Source organism: Vanessa cardui, chromosome 5 (genome assembly GCF_905220365.1).
Source record: "Vanessa cardui chromosome 5, ilVanCard2.1, whole genome shotgun sequence".
NCBI lineage: Eukaryota > Metazoa > Arthropoda > Insecta > Lepidoptera > Nymphalidae > Vanessa > Vanessa cardui.
This window is the reverse complement of record NC_061127.1, coordinates 15,637,190-15,658,384: the sequence shown is the minus strand read 5'-3', so window position 1 is coordinate 15,658,384 and position 21,195 is coordinate 15,637,190. Positions and strand designations below refer to the sequence as shown.

Sequence of the window (21,195 nt, the reverse complement as noted above, 5' to 3'; positions counted from 1 at the left end):
GCTTTGACTTAAATGTACGATTTATTGAGTAATATTCATGACACAATAACTTAACCTACAGTCCATTCCACTATTTGAATTCCGAGGAAACAAAGTACTAGTTCCTTATTGCTCAATAATGGGTCGAGGCGAGTCGAATCTTGTATATGTGACAATCCTTCGTGTATGTGTGTAATGAAATAATTAATGAACGTCACATCAGCCAATATGGAATGCCTTTTGGGAGCTCATTTCGTGGAATGGACTAAAGGTGTCAAATTCTTCAAGATTCAATGCGAGTATTAACATTATAAATATTCGAGAGATTGCCAATTACAATGTTACTATATCGAAAAAAGTTAACTGACAGCTGTGCATTTATTGCATACAAAAAAAAGTTTTTGTTCAATATGATTATGATCATAATATTTTTAATCTTTCATGCATATGTTTTCAAAATTTGAGTATTTGAGGACATGTAACTATTATATTCTGAGATATAGACCCAATTATAAACAAGTTAATACTATTAGTTTTAACTGCTAATAGAATTACATGATAAATATCTGCTTCTTTGATCTTTTTAAATATACAAAAAATTTAACAACAAATTTTACGACTAGAAGAGAAAAGTATTTCCAAAAAATTCATTTAATAACATATTCAAATATTGATTAATATGAATTGATTTATAAAAAACCCTAAAAAACCTATCTATGATGTAATCAATGTCCTCTGTGGTTGGATACATTGACAATGTTCCCTTACTCTTAACCTGAGGAAGGCAATCCTACACTTGCTGAACAAGGACAGGCCCAACAAAGGTATTATTTGTACATTGAGGCACACTTGTGTATTTTGACAGATATAATTTACTTTAACTTGGATCAGCCAGCCTTAGGTAAACTTGGATGTATGATTTCAGTATTGTTTATTATTGCAGAGGATAAGATGAAAATTTGAAATTACCTACAAATATTTTGAACATCCTCTACACATGAAACTGTGTTAAATATCTGTTGATCTTTAAATTTCAAATGTGTATGTAAAAATGTAATAGTTGAATCATAATCTTACTTTGATCATTGTAAACAGTCTGTGAGTTTTAATGTTGCTTACTTTATATCGAATAGAGTTTAATCCATCTTTTTGAGAATTGTGCTCATTCTCCTCCATGATGCGATGACGGTCATCATTTTTGTGTTCTTGTTTGTGAAGTAGCATTGTATATCTTGACATGTGTGGGGGAAACCTAAAACATATAAAATAAATAATTAGCCTATGTACATCATGTCCCAAATTCAAAGATGATTTCAGTTTAGTGAGTAGGTCATTTATGCTTACACAATAATATTAAATTCATTTTTAATTAATCACTTGCTACAATTTCAAGAATGTTTACTGATTTGAAAACACATTTAATCTAATCTACTTTCTGCAATTAGACAATCTATTTTTCCCACATAAAGAATTTAAGTTTATAATAAGCACTTACCTCAATATTTCAAGATTATGCTCTGAAATTCGCCCAGCAAAATCATCATCTTCACCGCCCCAACCTTGGAAACGATTTGAGAAGCCATTCAACTCCTTATACTGGTCTGAAGTAATTGCTAAGACACCTCCAACCAGTGTTTTATATATTAGTACAAATCTAAATTTATCTATACTTGCACTCATGTGCCGAGGTTGTTTTAGACACACATAGAGATTGCTTTCATCGAGAGGTAAGAGATCAACATCATGCAAGATAAGACATGGGAACTTGTCTAGCATAGCTTGCCTTGCTCCAATATTATATAGTAAGCCTTTATTCCATAGTCTTTCGTCTTGTTGTTCAATTACGTATATTCTGAAATTTAAACACAATGGAATAAAGAAACAGTCAATAATAAAAAACTATTCAATATTTCAGTAAACTGATACTCACTTGTAATGTATGTTTTGTTTTTTCAAAAAGCTATGCATGTAAGGTATAAATATGTCCAATTGACTTTGCCTGTTTCTGTATGTTACTAAAATAGCAACACTGAAGAGAGGTGTGCAATCTTCAGGAGTATAGCTGCCATTTATTATGCCATTTGGTAAAAAATCATTATATTTTCTAGGTATGTCCCAACTGTGTACTGATTTCGAATTCTGCAGAATGTCATTGTATCTACAGTCCGGTTTTGATTTCTTTGTTATAAGCTTAGGATTATGTTGTACGTAAAGATGATGGCGCAAACTTTCTTGTGCCAAGTGATCGTATTTGTAGTAACCATATGATGCAAAGAATTGGATTAGAGCAATAAGACATAGTGTAATAAAGAGACATGTTGAAAGACGAACTTGCAGAATCCTTTGAATCAAAAACCATTTAGGCATTTGTAGAATTTTATTAACAGTTTTTATTAAATTTAGCAAGCGAATCTGAAAAACTGAAATTATAGTTTTTAAAGACTTCTGAATAATTTCCTAAGAAAATGTAAAATACCATTAGTTATTTAATACAAAAAACCATTTCACCTTATGTTGAGATTTTATTTACATTTATTACTTAATGTCTAAGTACGAATAAAAAGGGCTATATAAGCTATTTAACTAATGAGCCATGATCTGCGCATTATAGTCTACTTAATCAAAATCTTATCTTTGTTAGTAAAACTATAACCATAACTGTTTATTGTCAAATAAGGTAAACATCATATATATAGAAAATGGGACATACCAAAGTTTAAGAATCAACACATATTTATGTTTGGTATTATTTTGGGGTATGTTTACTGGTTATTTTTCGTAAGTGTACATTATCGTTTCCAGCTTATAAACTGGTGAAATTATAAAAAAACACCGGTAGAGTATGTTACTTAAATAGTAACCTATATTTTATCTGTCATGGATTAAGTTATAAAAAAAACAGATTTCGACAGTGACAGCTGCTCTAATAATAAATTCTAACTCTTGGCACAAATATAAGCCATAATAAAATATATATATAAATTATAAAAAATAATTTAAATAATCATCGTTTACGACATATTCATGATAATGATTCATTTTGAATGGTTTATATATATTTTTTATAACCATTAGCGAAATATGGCATCTTTAAAATAATTACAATTATAATATGACGTGATTATCAATAATCTGTTATAGTCATAAAAAAACGTATTGTACAATCATTTACTATTTGTAATAAGCGTAAATAAAGTAAAGGATGCGTAAAAAGTATTTTGCTTTAAACAAAGGAGTATTTATTATTTTTAATCTATATATTTCCATTTATCACAAGAATAATGAAATGAGAAATAATATTTTAAGTTATCTTTTTAATTCATTATTTCTGTTATAGATAATTATAATTATTTAGGAATGCATTATTTATGAGATTTGTGTCCCATGGTTGGTATTTGAAATGTTAGACCTGAAATTTTCTAACAATCACCGTGCTCAAAATAATTTAATGAAGATATTTATTATATATATATTATATTATTAGTATTCAGTTTTTTTTTCCATTCAAAACTGAGTCAGTAGTAGTATTGTTGTTTTATTCTTATACCTTTGGTTTTAAACAAAATGCTAGATAATATTTTACCTTTAAATCCTTTAATTAGTAGTACAATATTATCCCATTATAACAAAAATAATGTTTTTGTTATAATGTGATAATATTGTACCTATTGAGTTATAACAATTTGAGATGGTCTCTATTTGCTCATATGTTTTTAATTTAGATTACTTTACATTGAATCTTCCGATTACGCTTACTGTAACATTTTGAGTCATTTATTACGAAATTTGCAATCTATTTGTTATACTGTGGGAATAAACTATAAACAATAGATGTCGTTACTCGTTATCAAAATAAGTAGCACACATCCTGATTTGTTTATCAAAACTAGAACAAACAAACATAATAAATATATGTTAACTTCCACACCGATATTATTGCTTTTGCACTTACCTAATTCACAGAGCAAGACGTAGTTAAGTTTTTTTGTAATAAAATTTCAATAATAATGGAACTGTAAAGTTTATTCATGTAATTTTTAAATTATATATTTTTATCGCATTTATAAACAAATATTTGATATATTTAAATCGATTTATGTTTTAAATAGTTCGACTTATTACTCAGTGTTCATTCAAATCATCCCGCCATCGCTCCTGTCTTGTCAACGTCAATCTTTTACAAGACGCGAGTAAACAAACATATTTGTTATTTCTCTACGAAAATGTGAGTAAAGAATTCCTTATTATTTAAGCTGAAAAAACATTTTATAATATTTGTAATAAATATAAGTTAACGATCATGACTGAAAAGAAAATTTGGAAACATCAAGACTTAACCTGTAAACCGCTTGATACCTTGGAAGAAGTTTTATCTTTTCTACAAGAACCGCCAAGTTGGAGTTCTCTTTGCACAGATATCAAGACCCACAGCGACTGTATAGTCCGAAATACAGATATTAACAAGTTTTTTGGTGAAAATTTACTCGAAACTCCGCAAACATTTTGTCATTATGATCCGGAAACGGAAGAAGAAATTGAACGCGTAGACAGAAAAAAAATACCTAAGACATTGGTTTGCCATGACATGGCAAATGGTTACCATGATGATGCGTAAGTTTTGAAATGCCTTTAATATTCTAATTTATTTATAATATTTTAAGAATTAACAAGTCAAAAAAACATTATTATTTATTTTAGTGTAATCGATGGCACTGGTAATTACAGCGCGTATACGTTTTATAATTGGGCCGCCATCGACATTTTCTGCTACTTCAGTCACCATTTCATAACTATACCTCCCCTTGGCTGGATTAATGTCGGACACGCACATGGGGTTCAAGTAATTGGTAATTTATAATATAAAAAAATTAAATTTCGTTTTGGCAAATTCTAAAAATTTTTGCATCATTTAATAGACACAAAGTAAATATTAATTACAATTTTAAAGTTATGGAGTTATTAAATTGAAATTATATGATAAAATAAATAAAAACTGAAAATAATTTAATGTAACTGATTTTATTGGTATTTTATGATTAGGTACTGTTATAACCGAGTGGGCGGAAGGTGTAGCACTGTGGGAAAAAATATTGCAGTCGGAAAATGAGTGGCAACATTTTGCAAGTGCCCTCGTAGCTATTGCTAAAACCTTAAAGTTCGACGGATGGCTTCTTAACGTCGAGAATAAGGTATATTAAGATACTACGACCCCAATAGAGAGAATATATCTTTTACAAAGGTGCACCAACCAATTCTCACATTATAGCCACCCTCCCTCTCATAATCCAATGGGACGGCATTCCGATAGGAATGGATAAGAGGTACTCTAAAGACTACCAAAAATCAATTACCCAACAAAACCATTTTATTATATAAAATGATAATAACGATAACACCTGTTAAGAGGAAAAATCACTAAAAGACCAAAATTATGCTTCAAGGAAATGAGTAGTAAGATATATAAAAAAAATATTAAAATTGTCTGTCTATAAATCTTCAATGTCTTTGATTATTTGGTAACGATAATATATGATAGTCCTCCAAAAGGCTATGAATATATACGGCTAAACTGGAGGAATATGTTATTATTTTCCCGATATCGCATTCTGATCATCGGAAAAAATTAAACCAGCTCTCCTACCACCAGTGGGGTCATAATTAAAAGGAGGTGTATTATTATTGTTTCAACTAAAACGCGTTAAAATTAATTAGTTACAAAAAAAAATTCCATCGACAATAATATTGATTGTCACTAAAAACCTCAAATTACTCATTTAAACTTGCGTAAGTTGGAATGGGCTTTATTTTTTTTACCAACATTACCAACATACAATACAAAGTAGTGAAAAAACCAAACACTAAGCGATCGTTATTTCACTGCAGGCTATTTAATTTGTTTAACTTTTTCGCTTAGATTTCGAAGCCGGACGTACTCTTGCAGTTTGTCAGCTACCTGCATGATATTCTGCACCAGGAGCTGGAAAATCCAGTGCTGATCTGGTATGACAGCGTCACAGTTGATGGTCATCTTAACTGGCAAAATGGACTCAATGAAAAGAACAGGTTCGATGGCATATTTTTGAGACACGCATTTCGAATTCCCGGTATTTATTGAATAATAATAGGCTATTTGACTGGTTTTTAAAATCCATTTTATATTATTTAGTAGAGGTTAGGGAACCCAGTAAAAGTAATTTTTTTTATTTCTAGTACATATTTGCCGAAAAATATTATATTAAAAATTCCATATTTAAATAACGCTCGAAAACGCTACTCGGACAATATGGCGCTGCAATGGGGTCGGTGACGTCACTTTGCTGTATTTTAATCAGTGGTATATATAGTAGAAAAGCAAGGTTTACAAGAAAGTGACTTCAACATAAGCCCGGCCAATCAGGAGCGTTTTGTGTCACAAACGTTTGAAAAATGCATTTTTATTTATTGATTTTTGAATTTTTCGCTTTTTCAAATAGCCTATTATCATGTGCTGTGTTCAGCAGTGTTCTCTGTATCGTGCCTGCCCTAAAATGAACATATTAGTATGAATGACGAATATGATTTCCACATGAAACATTTTTGGTTACGGCAAATGCAGGAGTTATTGTAATCAAGTAGTGAGAGTGAATCTGTGAATCACGACACGTTCAGAAAGGCCAAGGATAATTGGTTTTACTTTGTTCCCGAGGCACGATAGTACAAGGACTATTAATGTCTAATCTTTGTGCTGCTATTGCCGCTATATTAAACTACCGGGGTAGTTGCCGCGGCGATTAGGAGGTAAAGAAAAGTCTCATTTCACCCAGATGAGATCAGGTTGAGCTCAATAGCAGTCCAGTGTGTCATCACAGGACCCAGGACCCAAATGATGAGAAAAGTGTATCTATGTTTACAACAATAATTAATATTTATTTTTTTCAGAGGGTATTTCGATGTCGTGGACGGAATTTTCACCAACTACTCTTGGTCCGAAAAAGACGTGGAGTCCAGCGTGGTGGCGGCCGGCGAGCGGCTGACCGATCTCTATATCGGTATCGACGTTTGGGGGCGGAATTTTTACGGCGGCGGACAGTTTAACACGCAAGAAGTATTAACCTTTATGAGTTGTTATTTGCTTTAGTTTTCGGTATTTATCATTCAATGCAATTCTAGAAGAAATTCTAGAGCGATTGATGATTTTCTTTGTGGGAGAGGCCAATTGGCATGACATTACGTGAACATCGGTTGGCCATTGGTAAAAGTCTATAGCTAATTTATTTGTGATCAATCTCTTCGAGACCATCTTTTGACCAATTAATAAACAAATAATTTGTACGAGGATCTAATTGACTTCAACTTTAATTTTGCAGATTCGATCTAGTCCTCAAGTTTTTTTGTATATGTCATTAATACTAAATATACATCGTTTTGAATGTTTTTTTTACTATTAACCATTTTTTTTTCAATCAATTCTGGAGTTTTTATTTTGATCGATTAGCCTAACTATGTTCAATTGTCATATGCACTTTATCGAGCCCGCTATATATCGTTGTGATATTAGTATATATTTATTATTATTTTTTTAGGCCATACAAGTAGCCTTTACGTATGGTTGTTCGCTTGCAATATTCGCGCCGGCTTGGACGTACGAGGCCATGTCCGACGACGTTGGCGACATTAATGCAATCGAAAATGCGGACGATCTGGACACCTACGAAAAGTTCCTGCTGCGAGACCGAGCGCTCTGGTGCAGCTTGTGGCCTTATCTTAACACCAAGCTGCCTTCAGTCTTACCTTTTCAGACCTCCTTCTGCAGAGGACAAGGGAAAAAGAGGCGATTATATGGGGAGGTAAAAATAGTAACCGACACTATTAGCTTAATATTGCAGAGTGATTTACTGTAAATCTATATTGTTATACTTACAGGTGATTTGTCCAGTTCCTTGGTACAATTTACGTCACATGCAGTACCAGCCAAACTCCTCCCAAGGGCCCCACGGTTACCTCTTATCGACTCAAGACAACATCGCCCACCTCTCTCGTATCGGTTTTTTGAAAAATAAAGCCGGTATTCTCAAATATAGACAGTCGCTCGAAGTCAGCAGAGTGGAACTTGTGCCAGGAAAGAGCAAGGAGGTGTCTCTAACCCTAAAGGACGACAGCGTGACGATTCTGACTCACGACGAAACAATTGAGGTAACGAATGAAACTCAGGAGGGCCGCGTCAGCGTCAAGCGAAAAATGAAGAACGCCTTGCGAAATTTCTTCAGAACGAAAGCAGCGAAGACCGCGACCGCGGAGGACTCGGGCGAGCCCGCAGAGAGCTCGCACGGGATATCGGGGCAGTCGATGGTGCAAATGTCCGTGAATTTGCGGTTAGGGAACAGAACAAGCAAGACGAGGTACGCCCTGGCGTACGTTTCCACGGAGTTGGAGTGCCTGGAGCCGTTCTACGAGGACAGCTTCCTCGGGGGCTCCTGCCTCAAGGTGAACCCCTGCGACACGGTGAGCAGGGAGCACCGACTGTCCCGGTTATTCTTTTGTGATTTCTACAGCGAGAACAATTTAATCGTGTGCACGGTGACCAAGACTCTAGTGGGACATGAGAACCAGTATTTAAACTTGAGGCTCAATTTGACGGATACCAAGAACAGGTACAAGAAGGTGGTGCTGGTGGGCCGCAGCGTGCCGCACGAACTCGAGGTCGCCTCCGCTGCCGAGGTCATGAACCTGTACCCCCTGAGTGACCCAGAGGACTCGGGCTTCAGAGAGCTGCAGAAGTACGTGGTGCTAAACGAGGCTGGGTTCTACGTGCCCGTTGCCAACGCATACGGATGGAAAGTTAGGTAACTGCTCAACGGTTTCGTGTTTTGTTATTAGTGGACATTGCCCTTACACGCAATCACGGATCATTAATTTACAAATTTATAGCTTTGCTGGTGTAGTAGTGTGACGTTTGTCAGTCGCGCACATCACCATAGTAAAGTACTGAAAATAATCTGTTATAATGAGTTGGAGATTTTATACGGAGATTCATTTGCTCCTCTGTCATTCGAGATTTGAATTTAAAACGAAAATGCTCCATATCATCTACTGTTAAATGATAATTGGTGTGTAAGAGCAAAAACATACATAAATAATCTTCATAATATTCAATTGTTTCATCGGTTTCTTGGCACGGCTGTGGGCTTTGTTGAGCTTGTGAGGAAATGACGTGACGCGTTGCAGGTACTACGAGGTGCCGCTGGGCGGCGCGCGCGTGACGGCGGTGTCGTGCCGCACGGGGCTGCCCGCCGGGCCCATCCTGTTTGGGCACTTCGGCGTGTGCGCCAGGAAACACACACCGGCTTAATATTGTACAATGAATCATATTTCCTAAATGTATAAGGAAAAATATACACTAATAAAATAAATTCAGTATTAACTTGCTTTTAAATCATTCCAAGTATTTTATACTATTTCTATTTGTCACCGTCGATTCGTCGTTAGATTATGTTCCGTAGAAACCTGTTATACGTAATTATATGTAAGTGGTGTAATTTGAAGTTGAACAAGACAAATGAGTTGATAATGATAATAGTTCACACGATTGTATATACGTATTTATTTATGTATAGGTACTTAATTTTAATCTGAAAACTGAAATGTTGAAGGGCATCAGAGAGAATGATGTATGATCATCAGAGTAATCGCCGTTTATTAACGAAAATAGCAAGACCGAGCGACGATAGCGTAGAAGGGTATTAGCTAAACAGAAAGTTTGCTGAATACCGAAATATTTGACATATATGATGACACCGCAAAAATATCATGGAAGTGCTCTACGAGACTAAATTTTTCAGACATCCGAGACTAATCAACAACTGATGCGGGAATTGCGCTTCTTAAGCATATTTACGATCCTTGGGAGAAATCACAGAATGCTATTGGAGTATTCTGTGATTTATCTAAAGCATTTGATTGTGTAGAACATGAGACGCTTCTTTATAAGCTCAAATATTACGGCATTAAAGGTAGGGCTCTTGATCTCATTGCTTCATACTTAAGTCAAAGAATCCAGCAAGTTTTCATTAATAATAGGAATAAAGTCTACTGGATCTACCTTAAAAATTGGTGTTCCACAAGGTTCAATTTTGGGTCCCTTTCTATTTCTAGTATATATAAATGACCTTCCTTTCTTTGTTAAAGGTATTTGTGATATAGTATTGTTTGCTGACGATACTTCACTGATTTTTAAGGTTAACAGGAAAAAGACTGACTATGACGATGTGAACGATGCCTTATCACAGATACAAGATTGGTTTAAAGTAATTAATTTGGTTTTGAATACTCAAAAAACAAAATGTGTAGTTTTTACCCTACCCAATGTTAGAAAGCAAAATTATAATATATCTTTAAGCGGTGGCCCGCTTGATGTAGCCGATACTACGGTGTTCTTGGGAATAGAATTGGATTCCAGACTTCAGTGGAGTCCCCATTTGTCGCCCCTAACAGGGAAACTCAGCTCCGCAGCATACGTGATTAGAAAAGTTAGACACCTAACTGATATTGATACCGGTCGTTTAGTTTATTTTGGTTATTTTCACAGTATTATGTCATATGGCATATTACTTTGGGGTAACGCTGCAGACATTGAATCTGTCTTTATTTTACAAAAGAGAGCGATTCGGTTTATTTATAATCTTGGAGCTAGAGACTCTTTTCGGGATGTTTTTTACAGAGTAGGAATACTCACTGTTGCGTCGCAATATATTTACAACAATATCATGTATATTCACAGTAACATTGATCACTTTGATAAAATCAGTGATAATCATTGTATATGCACTAGAAGTAGGGATAAGCTTATAACGCCAAGTTTCCGACTCCGCAAAGTCAATAAATCTTTCTTGGGCCAAGGTATCCATTTCTATAATAAAATTCCGCAGACATTTTTATAAAATCTTTTATAAAAAATACCTTGGTGAAAAAGGCGTATTATTCGATACAAGATTTTGTAGATGATAAAAAAGCGTGGAATTAATACCTGTTGACTTCCAGGCAGGATATATTAATGTAAATAATTGTATTAACTAACATGACAGTATTTTTTTTAAATGTTGAAAAAGAGTAACTACTGAGTTTCTTGCCGGTTCTTCTTGGTAGAATCTACTTTCCGAACCGGTTGTAGCTTCACTTAATTGTTTAATGACGATTCAAAAGTGCTTGTAAAAGCCCACTTGAATAAAGTATACTTTGATTTTGATTTTGATTTTAATTCTACTAATAGCGGTGATGATACGTCTTGAACATATTTCGATCCAACTTCGACTTTTCTTCACAAAAATTAACCTCATTTTTTTATTAATCGTTAGTGTGGATCAATTCTAATTATTTTTGATATGATAATATTCCATAAACGCTACTTGACCGTTGCGTTAGTTAAATAGGAACACGACAATAATTACGTTTCCATTCAATTGCGATAGTGTCAATTTGTCAGTAGCCTTTGGAGCCTTGATCCAAAACGAGAGTGCAAGTTCGCACCGGGGCAGTCTTTACTGAGCTTGTACTAAATTTGCGTCTGTTATCATCTTGGCCTCAACTATCTTTACATAATATAAAACAAAATATGCCGCTGTCTGTCCCTGTGTATCCTTTGAACTTTAAAATTACGCAACGGATTTTGATGCGGTTTCTTTAAAACATAGATTGATTCAAAAGGTTATATGAGACTCAGAGTAACAATTTTATCCTTTTCTTACGAGACATAATAACTTATTTTCGTAGCGTTTTTAAGCAATACAGCGTTAATCAATATGGCCTTTTAAAGGATGTATTTCAAATTTATATTTTCGAAAATATTACAGATTTAATTTCATCATTGCTCCCGTGCGTTTAGTTCTACAATATACCTATACGTTGCTAATTAAGATGAATCTAAAGCAGGTAGCACTAAAGTTCCGTAGTTGAGTAAGATCTAAGCCGCACTTCTTTATCCAACAATGTGACATTTTTATATCAATTAGTTGTCAATTATAAACAAAACTGTCGTTTAAATAATACAGGCAAAGTCACAGGCTAAGGCATTTGAATCACAAAACCATTAAGATAAGATAATTAACAACTAATGAGCGGCTATCAGTCCTCACAATATGTCCTTAAACTATTGCGGCCTTAGAATACTTATCTATAATTCTAATCCATCAAACGGTCAAACACCTTCGTCTACGATAAACTACTTAAGTCAATACTACAAAACTCAATGGGAGGGATAAACGATAAACTACTTAAGTCAATACTACAAAACACTTCCTCTGAGGGCCCCATTTAAGGATGGGCCGAGTTAACAATTCACCAATTTTAAAATAGTAAAATACATGTATGATATAGAATATAGATCTATTCAGTCACGAGGACGCCATCTGCACGCTAAATTATCGGTGTGCATTAGTGTGACGCACGTGCTTGCAAATTGTTTTAGTGTGTGTGAGATTAACTACGAGAATAAATACTGCAAAAAAACTCAAAATAATTAAATTTGTTACTGCACGCCGATAATATAACGGAGTGAACAGATCCATATACTGGTTAATTGATAAACTGAATTATGAAAAGTCATCTGTTAATAAATTGTTGGAAAACCCCACATATTGTAGGTACCAGAACCTCAAGATCTCTAAATCAGGCTCTGCTTCCTGTGAATTTGGTCATAGGCATGTTGAATTTTTGGATAGGTACAGGATCCTCGAGAAACCAGTATTTTTAACTTTTGGCGGTCAGCTATTACTAAAATTAGCTTTTTTTCTGTCAATAAACTAATCTCCAAGTCTGGTGCATCTCTTTGTAATTATTTTGTCGGCATATTTTCATACAACAACCTCACTGGCGTTATTAAATATTTTTCATGGAAAGTGCCTTAAAAATCATTGAACAAGTCACTAGTCGTTAGTGTTTTATATAATTATTTCAATATTGTCGCCTTTCGGTATAAGGAGTGACCCATACAGGGCACTATCTTTTGTTAACGAATACTTTACTGACAATCATTCCACCACAAATCTCTGGTTTTTGCTATTTTATAATAATAAAAATGACGTTTGTGCTGACTGTACCAAAATACCCTTTACTACGAAACAACAAGACCCTTCCACCAGAGCCGGATTTAAAGGTCTGAAGGCCCCCGGGCCACAAAGCAGTGGGGGCCCTAGACAAACAGAAGCGTGAACAACCTAATAATTATATTATCATGAATTAATTACTTTTTTATTTCAATCAGTAAGCTATGATTTATTTACTTGTATCGGTAACTTTCAAAATATTAAATAATAACATTATTATATTTATATTTGTTAACTTGCTCAAAACTGTGGCTCCCACTAATGTGGAGGCCCCAGGGCAGTTATCCCGGTTGCCCTCCTCTAAATACGGCCCTGCCTTCCACCCACCCATCAAAGGCATTAGATCTAACCAGCGGGTGTTAAACCCATGAAATGTATACTAAGTACGAGCAGTTACAGAACGAAATCAACACGGACTGAAGCAAAGAAAATATGAAACACCCTTGCGTAAAATAGCATTGCATTATATAACGCGTAGGTACATAACATAACGTACATAAGCGGAAAATATCTGTAAAATTCAACTTCAACATATCATACATAAGTATTTCTCATTTGCATTGTCATCGAGTTCAACAACCTGCGATATGTGGAAAACTATATAATAATATCATGCGCCGCAGATTTTCCTATAAATATTCTTCAAGCAATCAGATATCGACACAACCACATTAGATAGACACGGTCGAGATATTCATTGAATCTGTGATAAAACGTTACATAGTGTTTTGTCACAGTTTTATCCGACGAGTAAAAAGTAAGTACACTATTTTCACGCTTCTATCTTTTAAGCGCCATATTTGTGTTGAAAAAATATATTCATTACTTCATTCGAATTTACATATTAAATAATTATAAAATTACGTACGTTTTTTTTTAATCTTATTTTTGTAGCAATATTTTAAGTAATCTAATAATAAAAAATAAAACATAATTTCAATTTTACTTTTCGTAAAATGGTATTTAATTTAATCTGTAACGCATATGATAATATTGAAACGCGAGGGTACTTACAAAAGTAGTTGATATATATTTCCATGCCGAAGTTGTATTACTGAATATATTTTGTAAATAAATAACCCAGGTAAGTTACTCTGTTTTAAACATATATTTAGCAAATATTTACAGAACGATAGTATGTGTTTATCTTGAACGTTTAATTGTAAGCTGATATAACTTATAATTAAGATCAATCGTAGATAGTTGACCTATATTTAATTTTTTTTTTTGTAAATAATTATTTATGAAGTCGAAGGGTTTTGTGCTAGCTTCACCCTCTAGCTAAATCCTGCCGCCAAGCAATTTTATTGTTGCTGTGCTTAGATTTGAAGGTTGAGCCAGCTAGTGTAACTACAGGTACAAGAGACATAATCTTAGTTTCCAAGGTTGGTGGCGCGGTTAACTATTTACTCAAAAAAAAAAAAAAACTACTATTATGTCCTTGTACCTATATCACAAGTAACGGATTTCTATACATATAATATATAGTCACTTTAGTCAAAATTTTTCAAGATCAGCGTTTTCAAACCTTTTGTTATTATATCTATGACTATTGACTATCTCATTCGGATTAGCAGACTCTCCTTGATAATGATCAGTATATCGTACACTTTGTATAGTATTTTCAACAACTACAGTTTTATCAGATTAGTGACTTTGCCATAAATATATTTAACCGAAGATTGAGATTGTTTGCTACTTTGTATTGACGTATTTGATTATTAATCAGTATTTATAATTTCTTGTAGATTATGATGGAAGTGGGTTGTGGGGTCGGAGGCGCGGCCGGTGCGACGTTCGCCGCAGCCTTGCAGTTTTTCGCCGCATCACAATGCCTCGTGCAGGAGCCGTGGCCTCCGCAAGCTGATGTTCAAAGTTAGTACTCAGATATCGCACCACTTAAACTCATATATTCTTTTTTTTCCCCCTAAACATTAAACTAAATATAATTCCTGTCCCGGTTAAGTAAGGGGGGTAGAGCTAGAAATCAGAAGCTCTCTGAGCATAAACTATCTTCATTAATATTATAAATGTGAAAGTAACTCTGTTTGTCTGTCGCTCTTAAACGACTAAACCGATTAACTGCAGTTGATGAAATTGAATGAACAATGTGAAGCAAACTTGAAGTCCAAAAATCACATAGGATACGTTAGTAACACATGACAACCAACACAATAGAACGCAGGCGAAGCCGCGGGCGAAAACTAGTTACTCGTATATATAGAGATCGAGAAGGGCGATTATTTGATGTATTGTTTATTTAAAAGCTATTATTGAATCCTTACTTACAATTTTTTCTGAATAAGAATTGAAAATGTAATCCTTATTCAGATAAAAGCAATTTTATTTCCGCTAAACTGTCATACTTCTTATCGGAGCACAAGGGACATTGGCAATGTCATTTGCATTTGTTGCGGTGTACCAATTTAATAACGAATGAGGCAGAATGTCATCCTACGTTTGCACGCTGTCCTCATGTTGCTTTTCTTACCAGAAGAATATAATTTTATGACACGTGACTAATTAATTACTCGTAGTGGACGATGGAACAGTGTAGTGGAATAACCGTTCCTAAGAAAAGGTAGGGCTTTTGCCTCAGTGCGGTTAAGACAGAATCTTGGTCCAGGGATGTAATAAAAAACAAAAAATATGCATAGTTTAAATAAAATTATTGCTGCACTACCTAAAAATATTTTGTATTTCCTGATCTTTATGATGGGATGCATAATTAAAATTGTATTTAATTAACACATACTTTGTATATTTCACTATATGTTTTATATTTTGAAAAAAGTGTAATTATTGAGATAGTTTTTGCTTCAGTCGAATCGAATAAAGAACATTTGGTTTAACGTAACGCAATATTAACGTAACAGAATATAGCCTTCGATAAAAATCTAGGCGTTATACATATAACCGCGAGATCGGAACTATCTTGATTTTACAGTTTATCTCGAGATTGTAAACTATCGAAAGATTGTATTGGGCGCCTCAACTTACAATCAAACAGATAAAATTTCGATACTTGACATTATTTGGGTTAGGTTAGTGTTTTTATCTTAGCGATTGAATATCAAATCGGTTGTTACAATTTACGATGATATTCATATTTTTTATTTTATTTTATCTGATTGTGTCGAGCCTATGACTTCATTTCAAGTCAGATTAATCTTATACTGAGACTAAATTTTATTAATTTTTTTTTCAAGTAATTCCTATAAATGACTTATATTTAGTAAAGTAAAGTAAAGTAAAGTAACAGCCTCTACATTTGCCGCTCCTAAGATAAGGCCTCCTCTCCCATTAATGAGAGGGTTTGGAACATATTCCACCACGCTGTTCCAATGCGGGTTAGTGGAATGCATAATGCCGGGGTTTGAACCCACAGTCATCGGTTAAGATGCACGCGTTCTAACCACTGAGCCAAAACAGCTCGACTTATAATTAAACTAACTTAAAACTCTAGAATGTTTACGTTAAAGTTATCATCACTCATTGCTACAGCCTTACTTGCTATTGGCTGGCCAAGTGGTTTCGCCGTTATATCGAAATTGATTCCTTACTACATTTTCTTCCATATTAAATAACAGCAGAAAGTAATCATCTGATAATGTCAGTAGTGCTTTCCGTGACTTGACCCCGATAAGCAATTTTGGTTCGAGATTTAAATGTTTTAACCACTGGGCCCTGTAGGCCCGTTTAAGATTTACCCATGTGTTTATAATGTCTCTTTAAATTGCTTTAGTTTATTTAATTGTAAAACCAGACTGGTTTCAAATTATCGTCTGTGTTGCCAGATGGAACCCATTTTGACTTCATCGTGGTGGGTGGCGGTACTGCCGGGGCCACTCTGGCTGCGAGGCTGTCTGCACTGCCATTCAGCGTCTTGCTACTGGAGGCGGGAGGCGATCCACCTCAAGATAGCATCGTAAGCTTATTGAATATAATTCAAAATATATGAATAAAGAAAAACACCAGTATCTAGTTATCCTATTGAGTCTAAATTTAATAAATATATTTTTTGATAAATATATAGAACAGGAAGGATATATATTCTGTAAAGGCTAATTGAGATTTAAAAAGACCAAGTTATCTACTGTTACTACATTATAAGCAACGGCCCCGGCGCAGTTTTCTATATATATCTGCGCGATCCATACGAGATCAAATTACAAACTATTGAACGGATTTTTATACGATTTTCGCCAATTAAGCCTTATGGAAAGCCTTATTATGATTTTGGGGAATATTTGTTAAACTATGATACCTAATGATTGTTGAAACGAGTTGAATGGCAGTTTGACTAATGTTAGCCGCGTAATATAATTACGTGCATTTCGATATAAAAGTTTTATGTAGACCCTTATTCTAACCGTGGGAAGTCGAGATAGGAAGCTATAGAACAATTTAGTTTATTATTTAATTTCAAATAATTTGTTTAAATAATGGAATTACTTGTGCCTTTAATTGTTTAGGGTGCGTACGATGTCGATTTAAAGCGGCAACGTTCCAGGAAATCATTACTTTTATTTTTATTTTATAATAAGTTCTTATATATTATATTTTCTTATCTTTTAAGATTCCTGCATTCAAGGACATTATGAAAAGAAGTTATTACGATTGGAATTTCACTACAACAAATGACTACTATTCAAGCCAATCGCTTCAAGATGGGACTCAGAGACAACCCCGAGGTAAAATGCTGGGAGGCAGTGGATCCATCAACGACATGATTTATTCTCGTGGCTTTCCAGCTGACTACGACGAATGGGCCTCCATAGTCGGAGAGGATTGGAGTTGGGATAATGTTCTCTCATACTTCAAAAAAACTGAATATTTGACCGACGAAAGAATCACTATCAATCCAGAGCTGGCAAGTCTTCATGGTTTTGATGGGGAAATTGAAGTGAGTGGATCAACCGATTCAACTTTTACTGCCGACAAATTTCTCGAAGCTTTTAAGGAGCTGAATTTTAATATTGTTCAAGATATGACCAATCCAAACACAATAGGCGCAGGAAGATTCTCTCATACCATAAGAGATGGTAAAAGACACAGTTCTCTCACGGCTCTCCTCAACAAGGCCTCGGAGAGAAGTAACTTGTACGTTTTAAAAGAGGCGCACGTTGCTAAGGTATTAGTTGAAAATGAAACGGCGTATGGAGTCAAAGCTTTATTAGGAGATGATGAATTTATCTTCTACGCTGATAAAGAAATTATTATGACCGCAGGAACGTTTAATACTGCAAAATTACTGCTCCTTTCGGGGATTGGCCCCAAAGAGCATTTAGATGAAATGGGTATCAGTGTCGTCAAGGATTTGCCTGTTGGAGAAAATCTTCACGATCACGTCATGGTACTGAATTATTTAGCAGCGGACAACGGAACTTGCGACTTAGATGAAAAAAATGTTCACATGGATACCATTAGGTATCTCTATGACAGAAGCGGATCTCTCGTTAGAAACTCTGCTTTGGGAGCGTACATATCTTACAGTGAAGATGCGAATGTACCGGACTTCGCCATTTATCCGACATGTATTCACGCTAATAGTGATTTTTATGAGTCGTGTCGCGAAATTTTAGGTTTCAAGGAAAGCATTTGTGATAAAATCGAATCTTTGAATAAAAATTTCGAAATCCTTTCGTTAGCCGTCGTAAACCTTAAGCCCAAGTCCAGAGGACGAGTGCGTTTGCAATCCCTGGATCCTCTCGATCCTCCGCTTATTTATTCAGGGACATTCAATGATGGCAGCGATTTAGATTACTATCCCGATGCCATAGAGACAGCTCGGTCAATAACTAGCACGGCTTATTTCAACTCGAAAAACGCTTTTGTTGTCGATTTTGACATAGAAGAATGCAATGACTTTATTGATAGAGAATACTTGGAGTGCCTTGCCAAAGCTACAGCTATGTCTGCTTGGCACGCTGTTGGAACGGCCGCTATGGGAACAGTAGTGGATTCAGAACTGAGGGTTAAAGGAATTATTGGATTGAGGGTAGCTGATGCCAGTGTAATGCCAAAAGTAGTTCGAGGTAACACGAATTCTCCCGTCGTTATGATAGCTGAGAAAGCGGCGGACTATATCAAGGATTATTATAAGAGTCTGGGTTATTTAAATTAGCCCTTCTGATAATTTGACCAATTATAAAGCAAATACGTTGTGATTAGGTGTACTTGTTAATTTTCATATCGGTACTACATATGTGTACCGTAACCTTTATATTTTAGGACGATAATCTAAAGTTTTGACGCAGTTCCTTGAAATAAGTATTATTTTTTTGACTAAATGATTTATGTGTGTGATTTTGTTTGACATTTTGGAAATTAATACAATTATGATAATAAACTCTGACAATATTAAATGTATTTTTCTTTATCAATATTTACCTAACGAATAGAAGTAATAGGCGGAGAGAAACAATTTTAATATCGACATTATATACGAAAAGAAATTGTAAAGTATTGTCTGCTTAGGGCAACAAGTTGATGTAAAAATAACGACGTTTAACTTGTGAATGCACTTTGTCAGTAGCACAAAGAGCATTTGTAAGTTAGTAGCTACAATATAAAGAAAAAAACGCAATTACAAATAAGACGAGGGAAGATGTACAAAGGTGAAATGAAAAAAATAAATAAAAAAGTAGAAGTGAAGCTGAAGCTGAAGTTTTTATATCTAAAAAACAACCTCGATCTACGGGAATACTAAAAATAAATTGTATATTTAAATAATCAGACATAAGTACTGATAGACTACTTTATTTTAAATACTAGCTATACCCGCCCGTTTCGCTGGGAAAAAAAATAATTTCGTTTTGTAATTAGTTACTGATCATCAACAATGTACAAATAATAAAGAAACAAATAAAGAGAAAAAAAGCATGCGAGATCTAATCAAATTCTTAAAAAAAATATTTAATATTCGTTATATATTTCATCTTTTCAATGATGTTCTCGATAAGCTGCAGATTGGTCATAACAACTATAAACTTATACGTTGTTATATATACGATAAAATTTTTAATTAAATTTCTATAGTCTGTAAAAGTTTGCATCAAACCAATACGTCCTCTTTTATCCGGTTCTATCGAATATCGATGTTATTACATCTACAACCTTGTCAATACTTGCGAACGTACGTCAGAGCATCCTGAGCATATTCGTGCATAGGACTTGGACTTCCACTGTACGAAGATCTTTGTCCAATATCAGCAGCTACTTTATCATTCGATATTGTATATCGTAAATAAATGTACCCTTTGGCTCAGAGTTTTGATTGGTTGTATGGAATGTAGTTTAATTGTTCGTTCTCGAGCATAGCGTACATGTCAACAATGAATTGTTAAAACAGTTGACGATAGGTACTTCAGAATATGGTTAGATTGATTATCTCTAATCATTATACGATACGCATAAAAATCCATACAACTAACTCTTCGATGTCACAGAGCCTACCGTGAGATTATTTTGATACAGTCCAAGATGATATCCATCTTCTGCTCGCATAAACATAATTGGATAATCGTAATAATTGTCATACGATTGATGTGTTTCAGCGACACCTTGATTGTTCTTGTGTCGCTTAGTGATAACAATACCTCGTTTTGTAATTTCTGTACCGACAATGCATTGATTAATGACTTTGAATAATTTGTTGTTTCACATTATAGAGCAGTTTTAAAATCTTTAACTAAACATTTTTTTTCATAAAGCATAATCCTAAATTCTCGATTAGTTGTGGTACTGAACTACTAACTAAATGTTCAGAAACTGGATTTTATTTAGATAGGTACTGGAAGAAGTGAACCAATCACATGATACACTTTAAACGTAGACGCGAAATTATTGTATTGTACAATATTTGTAGCTCCAAATGATGTCATTTCAAAGCAAGAATTGTTATTTCTAATATGCTGAAGGAAATATTCAGACTCCTCAGTAGTTCCCGTAACGTAGATAGAAAGAGGTTTTGGTGGTTCAACCAGTTGTGGTAAATACATTGTGCCAGTGGAGTAGCACTTTATCAGCAGTTTATTTTAAACATCATAGCGTGACAATATGGGCATACTATATTAATTGAACCAATGATCACATCGGGATTTATTGAGATTGGTTCTAGTTCTCGACTTAGTCTATT

At 34.4% G+C, this 21,195-nt stretch overlaps 3 protein-coding genes across 9 annotated transcripts; 2 read left to right on the top strand and 1 right to left on the bottom strand.

The window, feature by feature from the left end:
• Positions 1-197: 197 nt before the first annotated feature.
• On the bottom strand, positions 198-4,069 carry LOC124529597 (beta-1,4-N-acetylgalactosaminyltransferase bre-4-like). 5 transcript variants are annotated; one of them, XM_047103382.1, is made up of 4 exons: positions 3,932-4,069; positions 1,910-2,399; positions 1,475-1,831; positions 198-1,231 (listed from the first exon to the last, which is right to left on the bottom strand). In XM_047103382.1, exons 2-4 carry the CDS (start codon positions 2,344-2,346, stop codon positions 1,045-1,047), a joined length of 981 nt encoding a protein of 326 aa, XP_046959338.1. In that variant the 5' UTR covers positions 2,347-2,399; positions 3,932-4,069; the 3' UTR covers positions 198-1,044. The 5 variants fall into 5 exon arrangements, with proteins under 5 accessions (XP_046959338.1, XP_046959339.1, XP_046959337.1 ...); XM_047103383.1 differs by lacking the exon at positions 3,932-4,069 and adding an exon at positions 2,488-2,897; XM_047103381.1 differs by lacking the exon at positions 3,932-4,069 and adding an exon at positions 2,690-2,897.
• A 159-nt stretch (positions 4,070-4,228) lies between these two features.
• LOC124529595 lies at positions 4,229-9,370 on the top strand. 2 transcript variants are annotated; one of them, XM_047103378.1, is made up of 8 exons: positions 4,229-4,590; positions 4,678-4,826; positions 5,020-5,168; positions 5,894-6,042; positions 6,898-7,063; positions 7,542-7,805; positions 7,882-8,801; positions 9,184-9,369. In XM_047103378.1, the coding sequence occupies exons 1-8, from the start codon at positions 4,280-4,282 to the stop codon at positions 9,305-9,307; spliced, it is 2,232 nt and encodes a 743-aa protein (XP_046959334.1). In that variant the 5' UTR covers positions 4,229-4,279; the 3' UTR covers positions 9,308-9,369. The 2 variants fall into 2 exon arrangements, with proteins under 2 accessions (XP_046959334.1, XP_046959336.1); XM_047103380.1 differs by lacking the exon at positions 4,678-4,826 and having other exon boundaries at positions 4,463-4,590; positions 9,184-9,370.
• A 4,284-nt stretch (positions 9,371-13,654) lies between these two features.
• On the top strand, positions 13,655-19,234 carry LOC124530098 (ecdysone oxidase-like). 2 transcript variants are annotated; one of them, XM_047104096.1, is made up of 4 exons: positions 13,655-13,812; positions 14,804-14,930; positions 16,853-16,983; positions 17,635-19,234. In XM_047104096.1, the coding sequence occupies exons 2-4, from the start codon at positions 14,807-14,809 to the stop codon at positions 19,180-19,182; spliced, it is 1,803 nt and encodes a 600-aa protein (XP_046960052.1). In that variant the 5' UTR covers positions 13,655-13,812; positions 14,804-14,806; the 3' UTR covers positions 19,183-19,234. The 2 variants fall into 2 exon arrangements, with proteins under 2 accessions (XP_046960052.1, XP_046960053.1); XM_047104097.1 differs by lacking the exon at positions 13,655-13,812 and adding an exon at positions 14,060-14,139.
• Positions 19,235-21,195: the final 1,961 nt, after the last annotated feature.